The sequence below is a fragment of the Pseudorasbora parva genome, chromosome 1 (assembly GCF_024679245.1).
Source record: "Pseudorasbora parva isolate DD20220531a chromosome 1, ASM2467924v1, whole genome shotgun sequence".
Lineage (NCBI taxonomy): Eukaryota > Metazoa > Chordata > Actinopteri > Cypriniformes > Gobionidae > Pseudorasbora > Pseudorasbora parva.
In genome coordinates this window covers 29,008,699-29,030,686 of record NC_090172.1, presented here as the reverse complement: position 1 = coordinate 29,030,686, position 21,988 = coordinate 29,008,699, and the positions used below count along the sequence as shown (strand labels likewise).

Here is a 21,988-nt window from a genome sequence, read left to right as displayed (position 1 = left end):
TATCATAATTAATCCAGTCTTCAGTGTCACATGATCCTTCAGAAATCATTCTAATATGATTATTTGATGCTCAAAAAACATGATTATCAGAGTTGAAAAAACAGAGTTGTGCACAATGTTTTTAGGATTTTTTGAAAGCTTTCTATTTCAGAGAAATGCTGGGTAAACCCATCCTGATCTTCCGGCGATTTGATTTCACCCGGCAACTCAGTCTGGAAACCTGTACATTCATTTCTTCTGCTTCTGTTACACTTTTGCGGGAACCAATCACAGACTGGCTTATCCACCTGGCGTGGTATTGGCGGGGATAGAGAAATGACGCCTCTTGTGGTCTGAGGCGCCTCTTGTGGTCTGATTTGTTGAAGGACTATCCAATTATGTACAGAGTCATTCAAATAATGCTTGATCGATCATGCTCTTGTGCAGTAGAAAATACAGAGCAGACTGTTCAAGCAATGTTCAATTTTAAATTGAGTGTGGCCTGGTGATAGCCAGACAAGAGAAATGTTATTTTGAACCTGCTATTCATTAAAGAATCCTGGGGAAAAGTGAGCATGTTCAGCATATAGATAAAAAAAAAAAAATTGGTACATATCCACGTCTGAACTGTAGTACTGTAAGACTTTGAGTATTAACACCTGACCACTCTTGTAGGTTTGCTACTGTTACAATTAAAGACCGCATAAGGGTAAAATATGTCAGCCGGACATGTAAGAAACACAGCTTCAACTACTAACATTGATACTGGGTGTGACAATTGACAATTCTAGATAGTCACTAGTATTTGTTTTGATCAACAAATTTGAGATCATGAGTCAATCGTATTGGTGGCACCAAGGAGCCCCTAAATAAAATTCTCCTTTGGGCCCCATAATGTCTTGGGCCGGCCCTGACCATCACAGGAGCGGGGCTGTGATGGAGACATCTGCTGTAAATAGCTTTATTAAGCAGATCATTTATAATTTTCCACAGCTGTTTTCTGGAGATTTTTGTCTACTGAAATGTCTTAAAACTATGTCTTGAAAATATGTTTTTTTACAGTGTTTTGTCAGCAGAACAATCCAAAAAACACATTAATAACCAGTACAAGCCACTGAAGATGTATCGGTATTTCTATCCCTCTCAGCCTCACTTTCATTCCCATTAAAATCTAAAGACGGCGCTGCTGACAATAAGGTACAATGGTGAAATAGAAGCATAAACACACGAGGTCACTTGGTTTTCCTAACTTTGAGAAGTTGGGCCACTTGCCTTGTAATTTTTCTCTCGATGTTGCTCTGCTGTTGTTTTCACTGGATGATGACGACGACGAGGAAGACATGCTTTCTAAGAAGTATGTAATTAAAGTCTGTATGCTAAAAAAGCATTTTCTTTCACTGCAGACTGATGTTGAAGTCTGGCAGCCATAGCAACAGTAGTCAAGTTGCAGTCAAACAGGGTTTTCCGTGTAAATGGACTCCTGCTGCTAGAGTTAAACTGCTCAGAGTCTGCATATATGAGGCGTACCCTGACAAAAGGGAAACAAGCCATGGTTACCATGGTTGCAACTCACCATTCTCACAGTTATTCATTGAATATTATTATAATTAATATGGCATAATTCATTTAGCAAATGGCAACTCAAACAGAGCACAATCAGTGACAAGGATCTAATTGCAGATCACTTAAATATAAGGGCAGGGTTTTTTCCGCCCAACATTTGAATTTCAAGGGAAGAGTAGGCACATTTTTATTATGATTGTTATTATTATTATTATTTTATACTATTATTTTTATTTAATTATTTTTACAAATAGCTAGTCCATATAGATCCTCAATCAATATAGGCAATACTATTTTGCTTGGGAAAAAAAATCACATTTCAATGACAAGTCAATGTAATAAGTTAGAAAGACTTTCTGGGAAATATGTTGTAATATATTTTGATTTTAAAGAAACATAAAAGAGTCATAATGTAGTCAAGTTTGAGTTTAAGGAAAATCTATTTGGTTCATTTGGTTAATGACTCATCTGAGTCTGATTACATCCAGCAAACATAGGCCTACAGCTAGGCCTATATGTAATTCCATGAGCAAATTTCCCACACATAAAAATACATTCAACTACAGTATTTTTGAGTATAACAAAAGGTTTTGCTTTTCTTTGGTTGTCGATCACCAAGTAGCCTTCCATGTCAAACATTAGCCTATTATACGTTAACAAATTGGTTTCCAACTAATTTTCAGCTTCATTAGGCTAAAAGTTTGATACCCATATTGTGCACATCATAGCAGGCCTACCCATTATGGTTATCTGGCTAGGACTAACTTAAAATTACATCAATTAAAATTGATTACAATATGAGTGAGGATTTTCATGTTTTGGTTGCGACAGAAAATGCAATTGCATAGCCTAAACGAACTTTTGCAATGTTTCAACCATTTAATGGCCTACCTTGCTGCAGGTTAGCAGTTATCAAAGCCTATAAAATAAACGGAGTGTCTATTCCAATTAAGTGAGTGTCATAATTATGCGTCCCGGGACAGCTGTTCAACAGGTATTGAGACTCAGAGGTGCAGAGTCTCTCAGGAGGGTGAGGTGCTGAATGTGATAGTGGATGCGCTCGCGCTCATTTAAAGCCGTTTATTTCTATACGCGGGGGTGCTGCATGCTGTCAATCTGCAGAACTGGAACAGCACCGCGCTGTTTTAACGACTTGCTCGCGTTTTTAATGTTCTATCGTCATTTCCATTCCTGTTAATTGTATGGAGAAGTGGTTTGTTTTTATGCACCGCTCGCCGGCTGGAGGCGAGTATCCGTGAGGGAGGAGGAGCTACCGGACATCCGATAAGGAACTACGAGCTTCATTGAACAGGGTGAGAGACGCGCGTGCATTATTAGTGCATATTAATGTGCATTGTTTTACAGTGAGTGAAAAAGATGAGGAACGAGCGAGGTGAGGCTGCAGACAGCTGCCGTCCTCCCGTCCCTTGCTGGAGACCGAGATCAGCGGCTGATGCGATCTGAGATCTCCTGACATTGTTGCTGAGCTGTGAGCAGGAAACGCCGCTGCAAAACACAGGCCTGCCAGTGAATGAATGAATGAATGAAATAAGCGCGGAGCGATGCTTTATTGCTTTGTGTCGCGGTCCGTGCTCTTGTTTTGTTATTTGTTACGCTCTCTGGCTGTTGCGCGTAGTTCGCGAAAGTGTCACATGAATAGACATTTGGCACCGTTAGCTCTTGTGTTTCCGGTACAACGGTAATAGATTGTTGTATGTATTCCAGTGAAGTGTTTGTCTACACCGTAAGACGAGGCGGGATCATAATCATTATTTTAATAGCTTGCTGATTGAGTTATGGCTGTCACATTTTAGTGTAGGCATAAACAGCTGCTGTATTATGTTTCTTATGTGGACTACAGTATTATCTCGTCATAGCTGTAATCATTTGTTCAAAATCAGGGTTTAAATTATGGGCCTGCCCTCCATAATTAAAGCTTGGGTGTCTTAAAATTACTGTTGTTGGTGCATAAAAGAAGCATGTGATTTTCAATCAATAACAGAAGTTTTGTCTGGTATCTGCGTTCGACGGAGGAGATATTAACCTACTAATACTGTTATTAGGCTACTTATTATTAGATGTTTTTGTTTTATGTCACAAATTATATATATATATATATATATATATATATATATATATATATATATATATATATATATATATATATATATATATATACTATCATTATATATTAAACAATATACACACGGCATGTTTTAACAGTAAGCCTATATTAAACATGTCTTTTGTCATCATTATTCACAGTACGCAGTATTTTCCAGTATGACTGCCCTCAGGCAGAGGAAGGGCAGTAAAGGGAAGGAGCCGGGGCCCAGCATTCAGAACCTGAAGGCCGAGTGTATAACTGAACCTAGAGATAGGTTTGCAACAGGTCAGTGTTTTTTGTTGCAAAAAAAGTAGATTTTAGAAAAGTATTTTTAAGGGTAGGCTACTTTATCCTCTAAAATCATCTATATTTAGGATTTGATTATTTAGCATGAGAATGAGTAAATTATGTGTTGTTGTTTTTTTTTTTGGGGGGGGGGGGGTATCCTTTTAAGATCAAGCAATTGCTAGTAACATTGCAAGTAACGTGGTACAACTTAATACAACGAACTATAAGTGTAAAGTAAAAAAAGTGACTTATTGTCAGTATAATGTCTGTTGGAGGACCATCATAATAAAGTGTTACCAAAATAAATAATACAGTATAAAAATATTATACACAAATAGGCATAAAATATTAGCCGTAGCTCAGCGTGCATGTCTCTTTCACAATGTAGATTGTTTAATATTGTGGTCTGACTCTGAGTGATAATGTTTTCTTTCTCTCCAGGTGGATTCTCATGGTGGACAATATTGTGTGTAACCACTGGCTCAATAGTGGGAGTTAGTCTGGGCTTGCTGTGCTGCATCTATGCTGCTACACTTCACGAAAATGACCTGTGGTTCTCCAATATAAAGGTAAAGAGCTTTTTATGTTCTATGTTCCGAAACAAAGGGATATACGGTGATGCATTTCTGCCACATACATATATTTTTTCACTCAGTTATGTCATAATAATGAGATGTTTTACTGTTTTAACAACATCTTTTCTCGTAATAATGAAATATGTCATAAAAACTGCATGTTTTGTCAAATAACAAGATCTTATGTCGTTAAAACAACATCATTTTCTCATAATAACGAGATGTTATGTCATTAAAACTACATATTTTTCTTGTTAAAACAACATATTTTCTCCTAATAAGAATGTGTAAAAAATTTGCCTTTATCCACATTAGATAATTTATATAGCCTTTGTGCCTTTGTCACATTTCCAAAGCTCAGCGTAATCTTCCGCTGCCTGTATCAGTGGCAGTGCCCATAGCACAAAATTGTTGTAATTTATTGATGGAGCTTACAGTTCATAACAGATCATCATCTTCTAAATGGACCACTCATGATTAGCCTCGGTAGCGTAACTTTAATCTAAAATAGACCCTGGTGCAGCCACAAATATCATAACCATCTATAGGCCTGTAATTAAGACATATATTTAAAACGTGTATTAAAAACAGAAAGACTCTATCATTTCAGCTTCAATCAGGGGCCGTGGAAACATAATGTCAGTGGGTTCATAATGCACGTCAGTCCATTTCCGACGTTCTTGGTTTGCTTCTTATTTATTAAATATACACTGCTCAAAAAAATAAAAAGTAACACTTTAAAAACACATCAGACCTCAATGGGGGAAAAATCTCATGCTGAATATCTATACTCATATGGACTGGGTAATGTGTTAGAAATTAAAGGATGCCACATCGTTTGATGGAAATGAAAATTATCAACCTACAGAGGAGTAATTTCAAAGACACTCTGAAAATCAATGTGAAAAAATATGCATTAGACTTGTCAATTTTGCTGAAATGTCATTGCAGCAACTCCGAATGGTACTCGTAGTTTGTATGGCCCCCACATGCTTGTATGCATGCCTGACAATGTCGGGGCATGCTCCTAATGAGACGACTGATGGTGTTCTGGGGTATTTCCTCCCAGATCTGGAACAGGGCATTACTTAGCTTCTAGACAGTCTGAGGTGCAACCTAGCGCCGTCGGATGGACAGGAACATAATGTTCCAGAGGTGTTCTATTGGATTGAGGTCAGGCGAGCGTAAGGGGCCATTCAATGGTATCAATTCCTTCATTCTCCAGGAACTGCTTGCATACTCTCGCCACATGAGGCCCGGCATTTTCATTGACCAGGAGAAACCCAGGACCCACTGTACCAGCGTAGGGTCTGACAATTGGTCCAAGTATTTCAACCTGATACATAATGGCAGTCAGGGTGCCATTGTCTAGCCTGTAGAGGTCTGTGTGTCCCTCCATGGATATGCCTCCCTAGACCATCACTAACCCACCACCAAACCGGTCATGCTGAAAGATGTTACATGCAGCACAACATTCTCCACCGTTTCTCCAGACCCTTTCACGTCTGTCACGTGTGCTTGGGTGAACCTGCTCTCATTTGTGAAAAGCACAGGCTGCCAGTGATGAACCTGCCAATTCTGGTGTTCAATGGCAAATGGCAATCAAGCTCCACGGTGTTGGGCTGTGAGCACAGGGCTCACAAGAGGATGTCGGGCCCTTAGGCAGTGCTCATCCTGTTCCTTCTTGTACAAAGGAGCAGATACCGGTCCTGCTGATGGGTAAAGGACACTCTACAGCCCTGTCCAGCTCTCCTAGAGTGACTGCATGTCTTCTGGAATCTCCTCCATGCTCTTGAGACTATGCTTGCAGACACAGCAAACCTTCTGGCAATTGCACATGTTGATGTGCCATCCTGGAGGAGTTGGACTGCCTGTGCAACCGTAGAGTCCAGATATCGCTTCATGCTATCAGTAGTGACACTGACCCTAGCCAAATGCAAAACTAGTGAAAATCAGTCAGAAAAGATGAGTAGGGAAAGAAAATGTCAGTTTGGTGTCATTTGGTGTCATTTGGTGTCATTTCATTAACACCAAAGTAGCTGAAACTGATTAACAACCCCCTCTGCTACTTAACTGACCAAATCAATATCTCAGGAGTTTAACTGACTTGATGCTATTCTCTGATTAAAAAGTGTTCATTTAGTTTTTTTGAGCAGTGTATATTGTCTGGCTATCACCAGACCAAGCTCAATTTAAGATTGAACATTGGTCTGGGGAGTCTACTGCTCTCTGTTTTTTCTACTGCATTATTCAAATGACTCTATATGCAATTGGAAGGTCCTTCAACCAATCAGACAAAGGAGGCATGATAAACGAGCATAATTCAAATGAATCTGTATGCAATTGGATAGTCCTTCAACCAATCAAACAATACGAGGCGTGATCAAGGGGCAATGACCCATCGCTTCTCTCTTCGTCACCATGTTAAAGCCGTCAATATTGAGCCAGGTGGATAAGCCAGTCTGTGATGGGTTCACGCAAAAGTGAAAAAGAAGCAGTGAGAATGAAATTGATGAACATTGGAATTGATGAAACATTGATCAAAATTAAAATACAATTCATACGAAATGAAATTCACTTTACAGAAAGACTTTCTACAAATCAAAATAATATCTGACCTCACTCCCCCGTCTACAGACACATTGTGCATCTTATAATAGCCATCTTACTTATGCTGTTCACTTTTCATAATCAGCATATGAAATAAAAAAAATATATATATCATAGGCTAATATTTAAACATAGTCTATAAGAAATTAAATAGGCTACAGTGTTTTTAACTTTCTGTCCGGCGACGGTGCCGGCAATTTTTTTCCCTTTATGACAGTGGAAACACACGTCATTTTTAGCCATACAGATAAATTCAAGACAATGTCTTTATTTATTTTTGTACACTTATAATAACAACAAAGGCCGTGGATTCAGGGAACGCATTATTTTGCATGCACCCCGCGCCTTTTATTCAAAAGCATTTATATATTCAGTTCATATTTCAAACAAACGAAATTCAAAGGCAAAATAACAAAGGGGTTAAAAAAAGCGTTGTAATCTCATCACGGCGCTCCGCGCAGAAACCGCTCATGCGTGGGCTGCGTGAAGTTTAAATTCCCCGCCGTATTCAAGGGCTGAATCTGCAATCGCCCCCTATACCTCAAATAGGGCATTATTTGAAAGGACAGCCATTTGAAATGGTGTCCAAAACCAAAGTGGACGTTACTGAGTGCACTCATTTAGTCTCACATTGATTGTGCCGCAATAACAAGTGTACAGATGTACACAAAACGGCTGTCCGACTTCACACACTCTTTTTCATTCACTCCTTCAAGTGAACTATACTAGTGGATAAAGTAAAGACAATAGAATGATGCTTCAGTGAGTGATTTCAATCTCAGCTGTGCTCTCACAACATTGCAAAAGTGAAACAGGACCCCTATAAACAGTGTGACATACGAATGTTGTTTAAGTGACATACCGGTATTGCAGTATCCTCAAAATTCATATCATAACAAAAATTAATACCGGTATTCGATATGAACCAGTATACCGCCTAGCAATAGTTTTATCAAATTTTTAAAATCATTTTTAATAATTATTTTGAAAATGCATAATAAATAATAAGAAAATGATATCGTTTTTACAGCATAAAATCTCTATTACGACATAATTGAGTGGAAAAAAAAGAATATGTATGTAGCGCTGCAGCAATGTGTCACCGTAGGGATACAACCTTCCATTTGGGATTCATTTTTTTTTCAGTCTTTGGTGAAAAGTCTAAGGTCTTTTTAGTATTCTTAGGCTACTTGCCTAATATAAAGAACAGTTCAAGAGATCTAGATTCATAATGTGTGGTTGTGTTTAGTCAGTGATGGTGTTCTCGTCTGTCTTATTTTTCATGCATTTCCCTTTTGAAAAAGAATGGTTTTCCATGTGTGCTGAAAGATTCTGTTTCTTTCCCTCTTTGGCATAATAGTCACACAAACAGTTAGCCAGAGTTTGGGCTGCAGATCCTGTTATGACTTCCAGACTTGAAACAGATGAAACCTCCTTGCCAAAAAAGTTATGTCATGTTCAGTTGGATAAATCAGCATGTCCCTCTATCCCAGATCGCTCATTAAAATAAAGCAGATCAGGAGAAGTTTAACCACAGTTCCCAATCAAAGCAGGATTTACCGCCGCTGTTTTTGTAATAAATCAGTGTTAATTTATTTATTTATTTAGTTTATTTATTTATGGTGCCATGCGATTTGAGAGCCCTTTTTATGCGACTTGTGGAACCAAGGCCAAGTTTTCATTTAGTGGAGCTAACAGCTGCCAAACCTGCTGCTTTTAGGTGAGCGTTGAACATTTTGTGCTCAGATTATTTATCTTATCTGAACACCATGCATCTCGTAAATACTCTGATTAACTATGTACTACACTTCATAACACCAGATAAATTGCATTTTTTCCCCAAATGTGATATTTGAAGGATTCAGATGCAAAAGCCACTAAACGCCACCTCCATCAAAATCTAGATAATGATATTGACGGAATGCTCTCCGCACATAATATACGTTCATCAAATATTTTCACTTCAAACCGCAAAATCCCGAGCCCAATCAGAAATACCAGTTCATTGACAAAAAACTCTAAACGCCACTTCCCTTTGTCAGGAAAAGCCTCTTAAGTTCACGGAACCAATCAAAAGATGCAAATGAAATATAATTTCAAAAATGAATGACAAAGTGCGTATGAGCAGACTTTCAGTTATCAATCTGGAAGATTTTATCCTGTTTAAAAAGATTTTTTAGAAGTTTAGAAGAAGTTTATACTATAAATTTACATTTTATGACAATGCATTGTTTCAGTTTTCAGTTTTATGTACACTTAAAGGGATAGTTCCCTTTAAAATGAAAATTCTGTCATCCTTTACTCACCCTCAAGTTGTTTTAAACCTGTATGAATGTCTTTCTTCAGCTGAACACATGGGAAGATATTTTGAAGAAGTGTCAGTAACCAAACAAACAGTTAACTGCAGCCATTGACTTCCATAGTATTTTTTTTCCTACTATGGAAGTCAATATATATATAAATATATATATATATATATATATATATATATATATATATATATATATATATATATATATATATATATATATATATATATATATATATATATATATATATATATATATATATATAAAGATTGTATAGGCTATAGGTTATTATATGAAATAATAATAATTATTATTTTTATTTATTATTATATTATTATTAAATCATGTTATATACTTCATTTTTATTTATTTTGAGGATTGTGTATATGGTGTAGTTATTGTATAAAGTCTTCTATTTCTCTTCTGTGTGTTGTTGTTATCCAATAAAGTGTGCTATCATTGTGGTTATGCGGTGTATTTTCTTAATAATGTGTTTATTTGTACTTTATTTTTGAGTCTTTTACTTTTATTCAGAAAGGACAGTGAAGAGTGACTGGAGAGAGATATGGTGGAATTGGGAAATGACCACGGGTCACATTCAAAACATGGGTCTCCTGTTAGCGCTTGGACCTGACCTACGATAGGGACGGGGCAGTTGTGATTATGCAACTGTTTACTATCTCCTGTCCAAAGAGGTGGACTTTGGCAAAATTACTGGAAATAAGTGCCTGATAAAAAATTGCTAACTTAAAAGAAAAATGTCAGACGGATTTAGAGGTTTTTGCATTTGAGTCCTAATTTTTAGACTTGTGATTTCATTCTTTCGTTATTCTTTGAAGAATATTAAATAGTTGCAAAAGTATATGTAATAATTACGGTGTCCTGAACAAGTCCCAGATTACAGTATGCTACATTCTTCATCTAGACAAAAGGTGCAACGTAAAGTTGACACTGTGAACAAATGGTTTCAAACCCAATTTCTGGAGGACCCCTAACACACAATATTTGGGTTTTCTCCCTAATTAAACCTACCAGATTCCACTTGTTAGTAGAGACTCCAAACTCTGAAAAGGGTGCTAGAGGAAAACTGCTGTAAAAGTAATATTATTTTTTATATATGAGACATAACTAGGGGTGTAACAATATATCGAGTCACAATATATCACAATACAAACATTCTAATGTATTGTGTATAGTTCACCCAAAATGAAAACTCACACAGAAATGTTTGTGTCAATACTACATTAAACTACTATATGTAATGTTTATAATGTTTAATAATGCAATGGGGATATATTTGTGCTGTACCTGGTTCTGCTTTTACCAAAGGTCTTATATTACCAGTATAAAAGTGGCTTACATTATTTTAAATATATCCAGTCAGTGACAGAATGCATATTCATCTAAAATAATTCTGTATTTTCAGCTTTAGAGTGATGCATATTGTTATTTTGGTGTCACCATTGTTCTGTGCCTATTCATTTCCACCCACAGTGTAATACCAAATTTAGCATATTAATCATCAGTACATTTTTGTTGACGTTTTACCATATGTCTTGGAGTATCGCAATAAAATCGTATCGTGCGTTCAGTATCGTGATGCGTATCATATCGTGACACAAGTGTATCGTTACACCTAGACATAACAGTTTTGCCTAGTTTATATTGTGCAGCATGTGGAATGCATAGCACAACAAGGTCATCTCAGGTTTTAAATTAGTCTCAGAGTGTGACAGCAGTGGAAAAGGGAAACTCATGCACGCTGGATGGTATTTTATGGCTTGCTTATGAGTCATCCTACTTTTATCTGCGCTCTTGCTTTTCTGAACGTGACTGGAAGCTTCAGGGATTGGATGACCACAGTTTTTTTCCCATATGCTTCTTTCATTCTCCGGTTGAACAACGCCGCAAGTGAGGAGCATTTGAGTGTGCTTTATTTTGCAGGCTAATAAATCACCTGTTTGTTTCAAAGGAAGACCTGTGGGAATATGGTTAGCAGCTAATCAAATGTTACTGCAGAGAGCCTCTGTTAGAAGCACAGATATAGTCCATGTTATTTTTTATAATCGTTTCCACTTTTTCAATGGAAACCAGAGGTAAATTTCACAGGGGCTTTGTAAATGTTCTCAGGAGGTGTTGGTCTTCCAGTATCCTAAGTGTCATAATTGACGATATTGCCATGTTTTTTGAACAAAGGCATTTGAGGTTAGTTTTTCCTCTGGGACACTGCCCTACATCAGGAGACAGCTGCTTTTAGGACGCCCCTAAATCCATTGCGTGTGAAGTCATGTCTATGACTGTCTTAATTTCAAGCTGGACATTGTTCCATTGCTAGTTCAAATAACTGTTTTTACAAATGCTCTTAAACTTTTTTTGTAACTGATGTTTCAAGCGTTTTCCCCCTTCTTTTATATATATATATATATTTCCTCCTCTAACTACCAAGAGGTCACCAGTTGTGCGGCCCACATGCCTTTCCTCCTGTCTCAGCCCCTCTCTGATCACATGTAAAATGTTCCTCCGGCAGATTGCTGTTTGGTGCCGACTGGTGCTTAGAATGATCTCATGGGGTTTTGTTTTATTGATTTAATACATGTGCTATGAACTTTTTGGGCAAGTCATTCTGGAAAGACCGATAAACAAAAGAGCTTGCGGTCTTAAACAGGGAAAGAGAGAGGGACATTTAGGAAAGACAGAGAAGACGGAGGATAATAGTTCTTGAGAATGAGGGTTCGTAGCAGGAGGAAGAGCAATTCGGATGATAATGTAAGGACTGGACTGGATAGACCACCTTTACTAAACATTGGGGCTAAAGACAATCCAAGGGATTTCAAGAGTGAGCAGAGGGGCACAGAAGAGTGCCTAAAGCTTTCATGGAATCCCATTCCAGGACAAAACTGTTGGTCGGCTGTTGTCATAGCAGCAGGATTACTGTTGGCAGGGGTTATTGGGCTATTTCATGCATGGTGTGTTTATTCTATACACGAGAACCTGCTGTGGTTTTCACACTTAAAGGTAAGCAGAAGCAGGATTTGTCTTTATTGTTTTTTTTTTATTTTACTTTTTTGTTGTAAGAATGTTGCTAAGAGACAGGGTTAAATGAAGATGTGAACATTTCGTATCAGGACAAGCATTATTGGTCATTTGTTCAGGTTTTTTTCCCTCCAATTGTTATCTTTATTGTGTAATGTTCTATATGACCCTCGTTATTATTCTATTTTTTGAAATTGACTGTGTGCAAGTTTTTCAGAAGAATAAGCTTCAAGGCTGTTTTATTAAGAAAAATGAAAGTATTTCATGTCTCTACTAACCAAAGCCAAATATCATGTCGTTCTAATCTTGTGGAGCATATGGATCTTTTTTTTTTTTTTTGTGAGGATGTTGTTTAGCTCTGAAAACTGCTTCCACTATAAAACGCCACCATATTTACAACACATGTTTGTTTAGTTTTTTCCCTTCAAGGCTTTTATTGCGAATGAAATCTCAGTTTATTCTGGGCAGATAGCTGCTCTGATCTCTTTCTCAGATGGGAAATGGATTTCATTTTAACACCATTTACTCCTGTTGTGCTTCTTGTCATAGTTCATTTTCACTGAATCTTATCCTCTCTTCTTGCATTGGTAGGAAGTTGAGCGTGAAATCTCCTTCAGGACAGAATGTGGCCTTTATTACTCCTACTACAAACAGATGTTGAAGGCCCCATCTGTACAGCAAGGTACTGATATCTACTCACAAGACAGATTTACTGGCTATATGATCATGTCATCTTTCTGATGGAACACTGATGTCTAAAGGGATAGTTTACCCAACAATGAAAATTAAATCATAATTTACTCGCCCTGGTATTGTTTAAATGCTATGCCCTTTTTTCTTTTATGGAACACAATGACATTTGGACCACAATTGACAATTTGATGGGAGTGAATAGTGACCAGCATCAAGCTTTGTAAAAAAAAATCTGCGAGTATATGATATAGTTTAGTGAAAAACAAACCAAAATTGAATGTATTATTTAACAAAATTCTTGACCTTAGCTGTTTGTCTTCTGTGCACAGCTGCATGACATGTGCATTCATGTGACTTTGTTACCATCGCGGTTTACTCAGTCTCGTCCAGAAAATTTCCAGAAGTTGTGAAAAAATGAAAAGATGAACAAAAATGAGACATGAAATGGACTTTCATCTCATGTACCTTGTTCTGTAAGGTGAATATATCTGTTGTGTTTGTCGTAACAAGGATTTCTCGTGTTCACACTGTCATTCTGATGGTAATTAGACAATTAGGGTTGATATTGAAGTACACAGATACATTTTTTTTGGGGGGGGGGGGGGGGGTGATTCCTAGGCGTTGTATTTCATGTTGTGTTTTTGTTAATCTTGTTTTTTCACAACATGTGTGCTTTTTCTGGGTGGGACAGAGTGAACTGACAAGTCATGCACGACATGTAACCATTCACTGAAGACCAACGGCCAAGGTCAAGAATTCTGTTGAATAATACATTTCATTTTGGTTTGTTTTTCACTAAGCTCTAGTTTATACCCACAGAACAATTGCAATATACTGCATGTGCTGCATGGGATCATTCTGTGATACTTTTGCCTCTTTTTTTTTACAAAGCTTGATGGTGGCCGCTATTCTCTGCTATTATATGGATAAGCGTGAGTTATTCTCCTTTTGTTATCCATAAAAAGAAAGAGGAGCATGCAGCATTAGAACAAAACCAGGTTGAGCAAATTATTTTCATTTCAGGGTAAACTTTTCCTTTAAGTTCTGTGAGTGGGAAATATTGCTCCCATGGGCAATTATTATTTTATTGTAATCACTTTTTTAAATGTTTAAAACATTTTCAAGTAACTATAATCCCATTTTCTTACATAAACCCTTTTTTAGTTCTGTCCATAATGGCAAGTTTCTTGAACCACGCTGTTTGCTTTCCATTATCACTTATGTAATCCAAGAGCTATCTAAGGAATGTCTCATTACGTAACCATATCAGTATGACTGGTCTCAGAAAATGGGAAGGAAATGCACAACTTTGCTCTAAGTGGTCTTTGCTCAAGCTAATTGGCTTAACAGTCCCATTTGGAATGGATTTTCTTTGTGCTCCTACACTGAAAAACATCACAATTAGGTCATTATCCATTGAGAACCTCAGAATGCCAAAAGCTTTTCTCTCTAGACACCACCACACAATTGTACTACTTTGTACTTATAGTAAAGTAAAAGCATGTTCAGACTCAGGGCATTGAACAATTTTGTATTAAGCAATCACTGAAATTGATTACTGTAAAATGTCACATCTATTGTATTAGTATTAGTAGTATAAAGAATTGCTATAAAGGCATTGGGCTTACCTCTCATTTGGCAGAATCTAAGTATGCTTCCATGTTTGCCATAACATTTGGTTGCTAAACTATTATTCATTATGTAAACAAGGCTTTGTACATCACTCGTTTTCCAATATCCACCAATATCCAAGTAAAACAGCATCCTTAACATGCGCAAAAATGGTTGGTTTGGTTGAGCGCTGGGCATGACGATTTTATGATTTTTTGTAACTTTTATGTTTGGTTGACTGCATTTTATTTTTATGATGAATCACTGAAATATAAACTGATATGTTGTATTTGCACAATTAGTTGTATTTGTGAAATACAAAATGAAAGTTAAAATGAAAATTAAATGAAAGTTTAATTTTTATCATTTATCATCAGCTTTATCACAATACGCATTTTTTTTTAGAAGGACCTGTGTGTGTGTGTGTGTGTGTGTGTGTGTGTGTGTGTGTGTGTATGTATGTATGTATATATATATATATATATATATATACATATACATATATACATATACACATACATACATGTGTATATATATATACATAAATACATAAAGAAATAAAATGCATTAGTCTGTCACAGAAATAACTTATCCTAGCTCATTGTAACAATATCCACTGTAGAGGCGAGGTTGAGAACCGAAGTGCAGTCTTTTTATTAAAGCTTACGCCTGTTTCACACATACTCATTCTGCAGTACGGTGTGTGTTGCGTTGCGTGTGCGTTGCAGGAGCCCCACACCCTGTAGTGCTTTCACATATGCTGCGTTTGCAGTCCGCAACTGATCCGCTGTTGCATACCACAAACACAGCATTGATTCATTATTTTTTAAAATCCAAAAGTTTTTACTGAACATGCCTCGTCAGAATTCAAATTCTCTTTGTTTACTCTTTAATAGAAGTCAGGTTACGTAGCCTACTACATTTAAACAACATTTTATTAAATTCATTTATTCATATTTATATACTTTAGATTCAGCTCACACAAGTGGCAAACATTTAAACATAGTTTATAGCCTTAAATCACAAACATTTTAAATTAGAAACTTACAATAGTCTATTCAAAAACAGCCGACTCTCGTCTTTTCTTTCGTTTTTACACCCTTTTAAAAGAAATCCTGCAGGTCAAAAAGAACTTTGCTTTTCACCTCCAAGAAAGTACGAGTGCTCTCCATTATGGCACTTTTTTTACCTAAATGCCAGGTAAGGTGTCGTTTTGTTGCTTTACTTGAGAAAAAAAAGCCATGTGTTGACTTTGAAACAAGAGTATATTTTAAATGATATGCATCTGTGGTGAAATTACTAGATTTTCGCGTCAGTACATGTTTATTTTAATGCGAACAATGTTCTATCACTTTAATGCAGCAGCGCAGCAAAAAATAGACTCGGTACGAAAATGATCCGTGCACTGCTGCAGACGCAAAGCTCCTGGAACGGACTGACGGACCGCATCCGCGTGCAGTGTGAAAGCTGTCATCCGTTAACATGGGTACTGAAAAAAATACGCACCGCACACGCACTGCAGACGGAGTATGTGTGAAACGGGCGTTAACATAAATCCAAACATAAACAAATGACTTGGCAAAATAACAAAAGACGTGACGTGACTTAAACTTGACTAGACAAAACACTCACCAATAGCGGGTTACAACATACAATAACTGACAAAGACTATGGCAAACATGAGGGCTTAAATTCACAAGGGCTGATGACAAGACAGGGGACACCTGTGAGCAATGATTAACCCATAAACCAATGACAAAATGACACAGGAACACGAGGCAGGAACACATGAGGGCATAGTCACATGACACGGGAACACATGACAAAACCAGGAAGTGCATGACAACATGACAGTGAACATGAAAACCTAAAAACATGAAACATGAACCTACACCAAAACACCCTGTGACAGATTCCCCCCTCTACATAATCAAAACATCAAAAAATTCTTGGGGAGCGGACTTGGGGGAGGGATGGTGGGCCAGGCCACTTGCAAACTTCCCTAAGCACTTCTCCTTGGGGGAATCTGGACCTGGACCCTGTGGAGTGGGCGGACCTGGACCCTGAGGCATGGGCGGACCTGGACCCTGTGGCGGGGGGCGGACCTGGACCCTGTGGCGTGGGCGGACCTTGACCCTGGGACCCTGTGGCGTGGGCGGACCTTGACCCTGGGACCCTGTGGCGTGGGCGGACCTGGACCCTGTGGCGTGGGCGGACCTGGACCCTCAGGCGTGGGCGGACCTGGACCCTCAAGGGGTTCAAGGGGCCATGGTGGTAGAGGCAGTTCAGGGGGCCATGGCGGTAGAGGCAGTTCAGGGAACCATGGCGGTAGAGGCAGTTCAGGGGGCCATGGCGGTTGAGGCAGTTCAGGGGGCCATGGCGGTTGAGGCAGTTCAGGGGGCCATGGCAGTAGAGGCAGTTCAGGGGGCCATGGCGGTTGAGGCAGTTCAGGGGGCCATGGCGGTTGAGGCAGTTCAGGGGGCCATGGCGGTTGAGGCAGTTCAGGGGGCCATGGCGGTTGAGGCAGTTCAAGGGGCCATGGTGGTAATGGTAGTTCAGGGGGCCATGGTGGTAATGGTAGTTCAAGGGGCCATGCCGTTAGAGGCAGTTCAGGAGGCCATGGTGGTAATGGTAGTTCAAGGGCAGGGGACCCTGGCGGCGTGGCCTCGATGTGCCCCTTGCCTCCCCAAAAAAAATTCATGGGGGAAGCGACAGGCTTGTGGGCTGAAGCCTGGACGTGGGTTGGAGCCGGAGCGGGCTCATGGGCTGGAGCCTGGAGGTGGGCTGGAACCAGAGCGGGCTCATGGGCTGGAGCCTTGACTGGGGTTGGAGCCGGAGCAGGCTCATGGGCTGGAGCCTGGACTGGGGCGGGACCCGGAGCCGGAGTGGGCTCATGGGCTGGAGCCTGGACTGGGGCTGGAGCCAGAGCGGGCTCATGGACTGGGGCTGGAGCCGGAGCGGGCTCATGGGCTGGAGCCTGGACTGGGGCTGGAGCCGGAGTGGGTTCATGGGCTGGAGCCTGGACTGGGGCTGGAGCCGGAGCGGGCTCATGGGCTGGAGCCTGGACTGGGGCTGGAGCCAGAGCAGGCTCATGGGTTGGAGCCTGGACTAGGGCTGGAGCCACAGCAGGTTCATGGGCTAGAGACTGGACTGGGGCTGGAGCTGGAGCCAGAGTGGGCTCATGGGCTGGGGCATGGACGTGGCCTGGAGCAGGGACATGGCCTGCTGTGGGACTGTGGGGCTCCTCCTCCACAGTCCCCACAGTAAACGGTGACCCACTAACCAGGAGGGCATGGTTGATGTATCCCTCCAGGGACCAGTGGATTTTCCCTCCTGGGAGCTGGGAGCGCAGAGGTTCATTCAACCCAAATTTAAAAATGTCCTTCAGCGCCACGTCATTAAAATCCACCTGTCAACAAAGTCCACAAAACTCCTGCACATAGTCTTCAAGGCATCGGTGGCCCTGGCGAAGACGCAAGTCTTTTTTCTGTTTTGCTTTGAGTCATGCGAAGTGTCAATAAAAACTGCACTTGGGTTCTCAACCTCGCCTCTTCAGTGGACAACCGTTACACTCATAGTACTTGTCGCACATTTTTTTCTTTCTTTTGTTAATCTTTTAATTATTGTATCTTTTATATAGTTAATTTGATTCAGTTTTTCTCCGTTCACAGAATTGACAGTTCTCAGGGTTGTTTATGCTGCTATTTGCGCATGTAAAGATAAACCCGTAAAAAACAACAAAAAAACAAAAACAATTTTTTTTAATATTTTAAATTTTTGTCGTTTAACAGTTAATGAGGAATTCATGTGCTTCGTTTGTCAGACTCGGTCAGTAAAATAATCTAAATGAACAAAATTCTCTCATTACAATTCTCCACCAGCTTTACTACGCTAAACTTGCGTACACGAGTTGAGAACTGACGTGAGATTTGATCGTAGCCACCGCTCACGTCAAAATTGATAAATTCCAAGTTGTTATGGCCATACGTACAGTTTTCTGTTGTATGTTCGTTTCATAAATGAGGCCCTTTATGTTGTGCTCTTTTCCCTCATGTCTTTGCTGGTTCGTTGCGTTCATTGTGTGTGAGCTTTCCTTGCTTGGGTCTTGTCAGTCAGTGCTACATTAGGTTCTTCTGTCAGTTCTAGCTTTCTAGTTATTTCCTTTAGAGTTTTTTATTCTAGTCAATTTCAGTATTAATTTTTTGCTTTAGTTCACCCAAGCCTTATTTTTTGGTTTCTCTCATGATTTTATTGCTAACTAATATTGTCTTTTATTTCTCCTCTAGTTCCCTGCAAGTTTTATTTATTTTTGTTTGAAAGTCGCAGTTATTCATGTCTATATTATTTTTTTCTTTGCTAGCTTGTTAAAATGTAAAATTAAAATGTAGTTTATTTTGCTCTTGTTTTTCTTTCTCTTTTATCTCTTGTTGTCTTGTCTTGAGTCTTGTCTTGTGTGTTGGTTCCTGCCCTGCTTTCTGTGTCCGTCTTGGTCACTGACTCTCCTGACCTGGCAGCCAGTCTGGCGTTACTACAGTTATTTCGCCAAGTGCTGAGCCTCTGCATTTGTCTTCAATGTTGCATTAGTGTCTGGAGCTGCCTCATCCCTGACCAGCCTGTTTTTCTGTTGTGTGTCCTGCCCTTTTGTTTGGACTGTGTCCCTGCATCACCCATCTGTGCCTTTGTTGTTAATAAATATCACCCCCTTCCCCCTCAGAATCGTGACAATAATTTTCCCATTCTCAAGCCATCCTAGGTGTATATGGCTGTCTTCTTTCAGCTGAAAACAATCAGATTTTTACAACAGATATCCTGGCTCTTCCCAGCTTTTTGATGGCATTTGAAGCTCTAAAAAGTGTATCCATCCATCACCATCTCAAGTGGCTTAATAAATTCCTTCTGAAGAGAAGTGATGGGTTTTTGTAAAAAAAATCCATATTTAAAACTTTATAATAACTGGCTTCCGGCAATGGCCGTGTGCATGTTCATGGGAGTTATATACACCTTGGTTGGCTTGAGGGATAATTTTCATTTTTGTGTGAACTATTCCTTTAATATGTTTGAAAGACAAAAGTCTTCAAAAGACAGTAAGACATGGTGAAATGACTCGAGTAATAATTTATGCAATAATTAATGTGTTTACCAGGTGCTGACTGCATATGCAATACTGAGAAAACACTTTGAATGATTTCATAGTGAAATTCAGTGATCAAATGCTGTGGGTCTCAGTTTTCAGTGATCGGTTCATGACTAGTGGCTGGTCTTTGTGTGCAATTTCACAAACCTGGAAAAGCTTTTGAATGTATATGAGCAGAAGGCTCATAACATTTAAAAAAATAATAATAATAAAGCTATACTAGGGAGAATAAATGAATTATGAATAATTTACAGCCATTGTGTGAATAACATGTAATTAATAGAAAAAGTAACTACACCCTAATGTCGTTCCTCACCCGTAAGACCTCCGTTCATCTTCGGAACACAGTTTAAGATATTTTATATTTAGTTCGAGAGCGTATTCAAGTGTATGCACACTATACTGTCCATGTTCATAAAAGTAATAGAAACATCATCAGTAGTCCATATGTGACATCAGTTGGTTAATTAGAATCTTTTAAAGCATCGAAAATACATTTTTGTCCCAAAATCACAAAAACTACGACTTTATTCAACATTGTCTTCTCTTCCGCGTTTGTTTTCAATAAAGATTTAAATGGTTATGAATCAGTGAATCGATTCATGATTCGGATCGCCAGTGTCACGTGATTTCAGCAGTTTGACTCGCGTGTGATTCAGTCATGAATCGATTCACTGATTAGGGTGAGTCATTAATGACATAAATTACATTTTTGGGTGAACTAACACTTTAATATTTAGAATCTGATTACATAATCCGGTTGTGTGTGTTTTTATGTTCACAGGTCTTTATGAGCTTATCCATGACAACACTACTGAATCCAAGAGGACAATAAATATCCTACAGCGTATGAATATCTACCAGGAAGTGTTCCTTAGCATTTTGTACAGAATACTTCCCATCCAGGTGTTTAGTCACTTCTGTTTTCTTAGAAAGATGTAACGATTGTCTTGGGTTTTCGAAGAATCAACTTTTTTCCCAACCTGTGTGTGCGTTTCTTTTGCAGACCTACTTGGAGCCAATTTATTTCTACATCTACACAGTGTTTGCTTTGCAGACAGTGTATGTCTTCGCTCTTTTTATCACTAGCTGGTTACTCAGTGACTCCTGGCTGGCTGGAGCCCTCAGTGGAGTCTGGTACATCCTTAACAGGTATGTGTGCGCTCAATAAGATTACAGTCAATCTCTCATACACCCAAAACTCACCTTTGCGTTCCATCTGGTGTGAATAAACGCTTATTTTGATGCAGTGAGTATCTGTATTCATGTAAGTGTGAAAGCCAATGTTTTTCTAAAATATTATTTTGATATATCAAGGACATTTAGGGCTTTAGGATATTATGATGTTCCTCTGTAGCAATCTTAGTATTTTTGAAGCCCACTTTAAATGTTCAAAATAAAACAGGTAGTCCCCACCCCCAAACTGTTGTTTGATTTGGTTTGAAATCTCAATCAAGCAAAGCAATGTTTTGATCACATCACAATGTTTACATCTTTTTAGAAAACTCATGAATGACTTGTCTCTGCATTTTAAGAGGGAATTGTCGAACCTATTGCAGAACTGAAAAAATATACCATCAAATCTTTCTTATGTTTTAAGTTCTTAAGCATGTATTTTTTTTTTGTGTGTTTGATTGCATTCTTCATTTGTGTGCAGAGTGGACACCACACGCGTGGAGTTTACCATCTCTCTAAGGGAGAACTGGTCAATACCTTTCTTTGCTCTTCAGGTGGCTGCCATAACTTGCTACTTAAGGCCACAGCTAAAACCTATTCACCAGGTAATCATCTTTCCTGATAAATTTAAATGTCTATTCAGCAACCACTGTTAAATGATTCCCATTATTGATGGGTAGCCCAATTCTCTTTATTAAATTTGTTCTTTTGGACAGTTTGTTTCCGGATCAAAAAATAATTCAACAGTTTTACATCATCACATAATGACATAATTTATATGTAACGTTATCATCCAGGCAGGGAAAAAATACAATCACAATCACTGCATACATAATACATCAAATAAATGAATTGAATCGTCTTGACTGAACTGGTTTAATAAGATGTTTAGTATAACTAGATGTACTAT

The 21,988-nt window shown here is 38.8% G+C and overlaps 1 protein-coding gene across 2 annotated transcripts in view; it reads left to right on the top strand.

Moving 5' to 3' along the window:
- Positions 1-2,559: 2,559 nt before the first annotated feature.
- Positions 2,560-21,988, top strand: part of dpy19l3 (dpy-19 like C-mannosyltransferase 3) — a 51,227-nt gene continuing 31,798 nt past the window's right edge. Inside the window, exons 1-7 of one of the 2 annotated variants that reach the window (XM_067437575.1) lie at positions 2,560-2,855; positions 3,808-3,934; positions 4,379-4,506; positions 13,056-13,146; positions 20,687-20,808; positions 20,909-21,054; positions 21,560-21,683. In XM_067437575.1, coding sequence (XP_067293676.1) covers positions 3,826-3,934; positions 4,379-4,506; positions 13,056-13,146; positions 20,687-20,808; positions 20,909-21,054; positions 21,560-21,683 — 720 coding nt within the window. In that variant the 5' untranslated portion in view covers positions 2,560-2,855; positions 3,808-3,825. The other variant, XM_067437583.1, reaches the window with a different exon arrangement.